General features: G+C 33.0%; 1 protein-coding gene across 1 annotated transcript; it reads right to left on the bottom strand.

Moving 5' to 3' along the window:
• Positions 1-7,871: 7,871 nt before the first annotated feature.
• On the bottom strand, positions 7,872-8,378 carry LOC109538935 (cytochrome c oxidase subunit 5B, mitochondrial). Its single transcript, XM_019906375.2, has one exon. The coding sequence runs from the start codon at positions 8,287-8,289 to the stop codon at positions 7,930-7,932; it is 360 nt and encodes a 119-aa protein (XP_019761934.1). The 5' UTR covers positions 8,290-8,378; the 3' UTR covers positions 7,872-7,929.
• Between the last annotated feature and the right edge of the window lie 568 nt (positions 8,379-8,946).

Here is an 8,946-nt window from a genome sequence, read left to right as displayed (position 1 = left end):
AGAGACACCAGGTTAAACAAAAGGTGGTAATATTACATAATTAATGTACCTACTTACGGTCTTCTGTTTATGCGCAAGTAACAGTTTAAGAAAAAAATTTACGGTAGCCTTTGACTAAGTTGTGAAAATACTTTCATCCAGTTTTATATTAAGTTTATAAGACTATTTAATAATTCTACAGAATGGAAGAAAATGAAAGTGCAGTACACAAAGTATTATTCTTAAATTAGTGACAAATAATACTCGTAGCCCGTGACCGTGAATATTCATGCTCTGCAACCAATTTATAACAAATTTGACTTGAAGAAACATCCATAACCGCAAACAAGCAGCACTATTTTAGCGTGAAGTTTAATTAGTCAGACAGACAAAATGTTAAAATGGTAAAACATTCCAATAAATACTCACCATCTGCTCTGATAAATTTCATTTCACGCTGCCACTTATCCCGTTCGACTCCGACTCCTGAAAACAACCCTCTCATTATAATTCATGAATTCATGAAACCGAATGAAAGAAAAAAACTGAAAAATCATTCGTTCTATGTCTGATGCAAAATAGTCAAATTACTCCTAGTGATTCATACAGAATTCCACCGAAACAGTGAATTGCTTTTGCTTGAAGAGCCATCAATTGAATATCTGTTTAAACACAGATTTAGTGTGCCACTATTTTCATTCCGCTATTTTCACAAGTTTATTCTACAATGCCCTTTTAACGTGTTCGATGCGACTTATTTACAGAGGCTAATCGAACGTCGAATTGAAAAAAGGTATAAATCGAACAAAAACAAACATTTGATTCTAATCCAGGGATTAAAACAAAAAGGGGACTGTGATCGAATTTAAAACTAAATTGATTTGAACCTGATGAGGGAGTTTTTGGGAACAGCTTGTGCTTCGTTGACCATTAACTATTAATGGATCTTCCGGAGCTTGGCCACGGTATTTGAAATGAAAAGTAAACATTACGCTCAACCCTATCCTTGAAGATTAAAAAAAATTATTTAACATTTTACTCATAATTAAGAGATAATGAAACGCGCGGTTTTTATTACGAGTTACCTTTGGCTCAAATTTTTACACTTATTTTAGCAAGGAGCTGAAAACTGGAAAGCAAATATTTTAAGCAAATTCCCAGAGGGTTTGTTGACTTGGTACATTTTAAATGACTAGAATGGCTCCAAAAACCTTTTAATCTCCACAATATTTTTTTACCCTCCAGTTGATCATTCCAGTTAAGCGTAAGAAAATCTGGATGCTAACAAAGGCTTAGTATTCTATCCATTGATATCCGACAGAATTTCATTTGAAACGCAGGAATGTCATTTATGTATAACTCAATTTTGATTCAATCAGTATCAAAGATTGACCCAAAACACGATGCTTTCTTTTTTGAAGATGCATGAAAGTTCGGCTGCAATACAATCAGACGAAAGTTCTATTTGCCTTATTAAATGTCGACAAGCCACTTATTCCTCACTCTTGAGCTCATGTCATAGAAATCTCACAAAAGAATCCGCGACAAAAATAAGGACTGTGAAGCCCGTAAAGGTAGACGGCGAGTTTCGGAGAGCTTCTTATCGGTCTTTCCATTCCCGAGGGTATAAAACGCTCATATACTGGAAATAATAAAACTCTTATGTGTCGTGAGGTTTTCACCTTGTGCGTGCCGGTGAAAGAGTAAAGTTAGGGATTTATTCGCGATATTTCTACCCATATATATCGCGATATCTTGTAAATATGCATTCATGGATGAAATGACGGAACGAGCAAATGCCTACAAAAACATGCCGGTTTAAAAAGGACGGTTTCCTTAATTTCATAGCAAGCTTGATTTATTGAGACTGAGAGATTTATTTAAATATGGAATTTCCCATATTGAAACAGCGTTTTTGTAAGCTGAGCTTTTTGAAGGCCTTTTATTGAAGCAAAACTCTGTAACCTGCTTCATGCTTAAATAATTTGATGTTTGAATAATCCTAATGTAAATTCGAATTACTCAAACCAGTGATAATTAATAATTTGATGAAATTTATCTCGACAAAATCTAGAGGATGGTGAAATGTTAGGCATGTTAAAGTGTTTTAAGGTTAAAATAACCCTTGCTTTCAGAAGGTACCACGATAATATCGATATTGCCCCAATTAAGCATCTCCGATAAATGTTCTACAGGGCTGCAAATGTAAAAATACAAAGGTTTGCATACTCCCAGCTGGAAAAAATGAAGTTTTTTAGATGGTAGCGCCAAAAGTTTAAAAATAAATCACATAACTTTAAAATATTTTCTGATTTTTGGGCCGTTTCGTTTCAATTCAATTTCATTAAATTTAAGGTAAAAATTCAATAACGGGGTTGCATAAGAAAATATCAATGCAGAATTGCTTGGGTTTTCAACTAAAACAAAGTTCACTTTCCTTCGTTCATTCATTCAAGTGGACGGTGAAGTTTTAGCTTCGATATCATCCCCAGATTTAAAAAATCGCTTGAACAGAATTGCATTCTGCATTGTTTCATTGCCACCCTGTGGCAACTTTATCTGAACTACCAGTTTATTGCAAACACGCTCTAATTGAAAAATAATTGCACTAATAACGCTCCAAACCAAAAATAAATCGCTCGCTGCAATCAGAACGTTTAAAGTTTCAAAATTACACATTTGTTCGTGTAACGTCTATTTGGTTGAGCAGTTTAGAATCATAAGAATATACAGTTTAGTTATTGGGAGAAAAAAATTACATAATTTGAATTATTTAACTCAGAAAACAATCGAAATAATGTGATTAACTCGAATTAATTCTATAACACCCTAGAAGCTCTCCCATTCGCGACGAGGTAGAATGATTCACTCCAGTGTTATCAAAAGCAGATGTTCTACGAGATTATAATTGTCTTAAATTATAACAGACTTATTAAGTTTCAAGAAAGTATCCTTAGTAACAATCCTACCAAAAACATTGCAGTAACAAGTACATTATTCCTTCATATCAGCAAGTTAAAAAAGTTGATAACTCAATAAAATACCAACCAACCATCAAATTAGTATCTTTTTGCTTCTTTAAAAAGAAACTGTTAACAAATATTTTACTTGGTAACAGACTCTTCTCCACATTTCAGTCTACCCCAAACATTCATAAGTATTTTCACAGACCAAATTTTATGAACAATGTTTCTCGCTCCTTAAATTAATTTTTAAATGCGATTCTACGTGACCAAAATAATATAACTGCAAATTACCCTTGATAGATTAGTTTGACCTAGTTTAGGGTTTTTGCCGTCGACAGAAAGCTCGGTCAAAGTTTCGAACTGTAATTAATTTGTATGTAGATTATAAGTATATTATTTATATCCATGCATAAAGCAAAGCGGGGCGCGGAAATGCGTTATTTTAACTAAAGGATAACTGCACTAATTTTATTATGCATAAATAAAATGGGACACAAAAATAACACTGATTTACTTGTCGAAAGTAAACTAATTTTGATGTGTATTTCAGTTTTTATTAATTCAGCAGATAAATAGGTTCAAAAAGGTTCAATGTTTGTGGGAAAACGCGTTTCAAGCTACCAGAAATGAACTTGTTATTTTTGGCACCTTGATGGCACTAAATTATTAAATAATCCATCAATAATTAATTATCTATATATAGCAAAAATAAACAAATTTAAAATCGATACCGGGTAATATGGTAGTTTCTATTTTCGTACCAAAGTCGTATTTATTTATAAAACTTTGCTGCCCCATCCCATTATGCTTATCAGACGATTGCGTGCCTCATAACAACTAAATTAGGATTCTATATCAAATTCAAATATATTCGGAAATTTGTGAGAAAATAAAAATACTATCGCCACGTGGATAATAAACTTCGCAGCTGAAATAGATTTTACCTCGATTGGGTCATTGGAATCATATAAACCTTCACTAAGCTGCCGGAGTTTGTGGAAAAAAAGTGAATGAAAAAGTAAAAGAATCTTTTTTGTGAGCCATCGATTGTGAGTCAATATCAAATACAAATGATGGAATAATTCCAACGCTTAAAATGTTGCTAAAAGCGGCGCAAAATCAATACGGACATTTTCGTGAGTTTTAGAATTCCCCAGTTAGATGAACCAAAATCTATAGAAAGCCAAATGGAATCTGAACGATGATCGACAAATATTAAATCCAATAATAGAGAAACTGTATTTCGAAGCAGTTTTGCGATAAGAGAACTAAAAGCAATTCACTACTTTCGAGCCGCAAAAATTCCCTCTAAATTGGAAAGGAATCCATTGATGTTCTTGTTATATATATAACTTACTTATATATATGTTACTTACGTTACCTGTTACTGTGTTATATAGCCTGTTATATATATATAAGAGAGACTATATTGGAGACTATAAAATATTAAAATGTATTGATAATATTAAATTTTTTAAAGAAGTTTCCAACTTAAAATAGACGAACGAATGCCGTCTTCAGCTTTGAAAGTCGATATTCGCGTTACGTTCGGAATGACATCTTTTAATTCCATAGTCATAAATTATACACCAGCCTGTACAAACTTGCTGCTTATAAGGAGCAGTTTCAACTATTCCCATCAATGTTTTATTCTTTTTCTTGTGCAGTCACTACTACGCCATTTCATTTCATATTTCTATGAAAATCGGCTCAATTTCGCGAATATTTCAGATAGCAGCATCGGCTGTAAAACCCGGTCTATGTAAATGTTCAATCAATCCGTAAAGAAGAAAATGTTGTTTCAATTAGATCAAATTGCGCTCATTTGAGTGTGCATACTAGTGATATGGACACTTTTGTTCAGTTACATTTTACGTTTTTTCTCTTCTCTATCTATCCAGTTTCGTTAATTTGGAACACGGAAATACCGGCAATTAATTGGGTCATTAAATTTCATTATATTCATTAAATTTAATGCAAAAATTCCTGGCGTACCGCAGAAGAAAATATATTAGCGAAACTGAGCTATAAAGCAAATGTTTGAAGCGCTTTGCTTATCGGCTTCCTGGAGTTCTTCCTGGACGTTATCTTGAACAATTTAAATAAGTTTCGTGTATATCAAAAATGTATATTTATCGTTTCCGAATTCTCCACTGGGGCAATTTCAAGGCATTTTGAAATGTGATCTAAAACTGTTCATGGCGAAAACAACCTGTACCTACTTACAAATATTCCATTACAAAAAAATTTTAATTTACTGCCTCTTTATCAAATAATTTGTTTTTATTTGTCAAGACTGTCTGCTGATATTGATGTTCCAAAAAGTTCGAATATAATTCATTAGTTGAACTGAAATAAGCAATTATGTAATAGTTGACTAAAAATTCAAAGTAACAACATAATACATATAACTGTGTAAAAGTATACAGAAATAGTTTACGAGGCTGCTTGTGAATGCAGTCATCGAGAAAAACCTAATATTTTCTCTGCGGCATTTTCTTTCACATTATCGAGAAAATGAGATTTCAGTTCTAAACCTTAAACTGAAAAGACGATTAATAAATCTGGAACTATGGGATTCAAGGAAGATTTTCGAATTCAATTGTCTGCAAAAGTGAAAATTATATTTATCGCCTCCGGATCTTTATGGTCATCTTTTATATATGTGCTGACGAAACAAAATTTGATACAACCTATTCTGGAAATTCTTGCATTAAATCGATTACAAAATATTGTAGACCTTTTGTGCAATTTTCCCTCTAAGCACTAAGAGATTGTGGAAGATCGAAATTGGATGCTCATGCCATGAACTTCAGAAACTCGCATAAAAATAGAATCAAAACCAAAGGCAGTAGCTGATGATTTGGAACGTATGTACGATTGGGGGTTCTGGCATTACTATAGTTGGCTCACAAAGCTTCAAATGTACTTTAAAATATTTATACGTATTTTTATTACTTATTTTCGACTTAACTTTAAACCATATTTTCAAATAAACAAACCATACAACAATAAAAATATTAATATTTTCAAAAGGTATCAATCGGCTATCAAGCGTAAGTCAATTCCGATAATGCAGATCAAAATGCGCTAGAGAATAAATTAAATATTTTAAATTGATTCGAAACACCGTTAGTGCAATCGGGTTGTTTGCCGAGTATAATCACGAATATACATTGAAATGATGAGTCGACATTTACCTTTTCTTTTTAAATCTCATGGTTTAAAGGTTTCGATTAAGTGTCTCGTCCATTCTATTAATAGCATTTCCCATTAATAGAATGGAGAAAACGACATGTGGAAACCTTGATATGTCTGTGAGGTATAAAAGCAGTTTTAAGATCTCAATATCTAACGGGCAAATTCCCTAAGAAATGTAATATCAATATATGTATACCAGTCTCAAAATTGTTGATCAACAATGAGAGGGCGGTACAAAGAAGCTGAAAAACCTGACTTGTAGCCCATATAATTTAACAGGGTTAAAAATCCTTTTTATTCTTACTTATTAAGCCGTTTATTTGGCGTTAATGCTATTTTAGTAACAAAAGTAGCTCACAGATACTCGTCGTTTTTTAATTATAAACTTGTGCAAAATCCTGTTATTGTGGAAGCACGGTAAAAATTTACATTTATAATAAGTACAGATCTAACGGTCTACTTAATTTGTAAATATGATAAAGCTGGATAGACAAAATAAATAAATTATTTTTGGCTACAAAACGGTAGTTTGTTATGTAATAATTACATAATACAGATTTTCAATACATCTTCCCTCATTTGAGAAAAATGCTTTTATAGTTTTTCAAAATAATGTAGTTTACAATCCTCTATTATGTAATTATAATTTAATAAAGCCTAATATATGGTGTGACTGAGAAATAGACGAGTTGTAGATCGATTCTCAGAAGCTGGTTGGGCACAAAAACAACTAATCAAAATGATTTGATTAAGTAGGGAATCAGGTATTTTCGGGTCCAAATCAAATGGAAGAAGACCACTGGATTCCTCGCACTGCTGGAGAAGAAGTACTAGCCGCAGTAAGTTAAGTTATTTAATCCGAACATCGGTATAGGAAAATTGTCGTCAATATCACATATGTCGCAGACTATCTTATTAAAATTCCTAAGGGACAACTGTTCAACCAGTATTGTTCAAAAAGTGTATTTCATGCTTGACACGGATTCTCAGTGTTACCCAAGCCTAGTCAAGTTACTAACTGGTCATACAAAAGTGACTTTTTGGAAAATATTTGATCAAGAAACAAATAGCTTTGCGTCTTTATACCGCCATTTGACCATGGGCGTCATAAGAAATGCTAAACTAAAAGAACAAATGTTAGTACGAGTTGGGCACTATTCGAAGATAACCATTCGCATGATCTTAGAAATTAAATTGTAGAACACTAGCATTAATATCACATGTAGGAAGGAGCTTCTACATTAAAGCCAGCACTTTCCAGAATGTGAAGAACCGGGTTGTTTGGGGACTTACATCTAGTTTTGAGCTTGTGTTATGTGTGTGTTATGGACGTATTTATATATATATTTTAATATTTAATTCAATGAAATCATATTCTATCCTAAATATATTGTTAAATACGTTTGATTGAAACAGACATAATGCTCACTGCAATGAATGAAGCATTGTTGAAAGGCATGAACAAAAACAATATTGTACGAGTAAACTAAATTCCAAATTGCGAAAAAAGATTAATACACCTACTGCAGAACATAAATTGATCCCAAACAGCCATCAAAACGTCCTAAAAGTTTTGTTATTAAGACTGTTAAGAATTGATGAATTTTCTCAGAAACATTATTACCTTAAACAAGTAACTATTTGAAATAAGCAAAACATTTCAAAGCCATAGAGCACTTCATTAACGACAACAAATAAAATAGCAAGAACAGTGCACTAAAATGATTGAGAGTTTAAACAAGAACATTTATTTTCTGAATCGGTTACAATAAATCAACGCAATTTATACCGGAGCTTTGTGTACCAACGTAAACCAGTTGCCGCATTCGCATCTCTTTGGTTCCCCTTTATGCAGCCACATCCAATTTATACTGGTCGATCCTTCCTCGCAAACGCAACCAACCAATCTGGCATCAAAAGCTGACGGAATCTCGTTAGGTTGAGCTTTCGTACCCGCACCCCTTTTGAACACTTTATTGGCATCAAACGGATCATCATTTCCTGCCAGTTTAGCCAGAAGTTCACGTTTTTCGAGTCCGGTGGCATGCTCTATAGGGTCTCCTAATGTTACTTTGCTGGAGAAATTACGCCCGGTCGATCGAAACGCAAATCGTTTAGCGATATTCATCCATATGAATGCCATACTCGAATCAGTTCGGAATATGAGTCGTTTCTCATTTAATATTGACAATGTTGACAATATCTTGGGACTGACAAACTCCTTGGAAACTAGAAGCGTCAATTAAAACTTCTAGTTTCCAAGGAGTTTAACTTAACTTGTCACTTTTGCTGAAGAGTTGTCATAGAAATTGAAATCGAACGTAAGTTTATGTATCTTGAAAGCTGGCTGCAAGCCTTGTTTTAGTCACAATCGTTATAGCAAGTGAAGATCAAAATCATCTGGGGTGACCAGCAGAAGCAACGAATTTAGTGTTAAAGGGATAAAGCACAATTGAAACTTGGACGCAGACATGAACACTAATGCTAAAAGATTACTAAATTAATAATCCTAAAGGTTAAGTCTGAAAAGCATGCCATTTATTAGAAATAATATTGAAATTCACTGAATGACTTCGAATCATTTGTACTCTGATTATTTCTTCTTATAGGTACCCTTAGAACGTTAAATCATCAGCTTCTCAAAATTGTCCATTTTTTAAGAACTAATTTTTTTCAAATTCTAGTTCCTTTGGGTTGTACCGGAAGTATCATGATTCGGTTTTTTACATATATTTCATATTTTAAAATTTTAATTCAAGTATCTCATATTAAATGCAATTGACGAATGGTTTAGATCTAG

Source organism: Dendroctonus ponderosae, unplaced genomic scaffold (assembly GCF_020466585.1).
Source record: "Dendroctonus ponderosae isolate FM_Combo_2020 unplaced genomic scaffold, Dpon_F_20191213v2 Dpon_F_20191213_2, whole genome shotgun sequence".
NCBI classification, from domain to species: Eukaryota; Metazoa; Arthropoda; class Insecta; order Coleoptera; family Curculionidae; genus Dendroctonus; species Dendroctonus ponderosae.
Note: the sequence above shows the minus strand (reverse complement) of the source record. Positions and strands in the feature narration are given on the sequence as shown.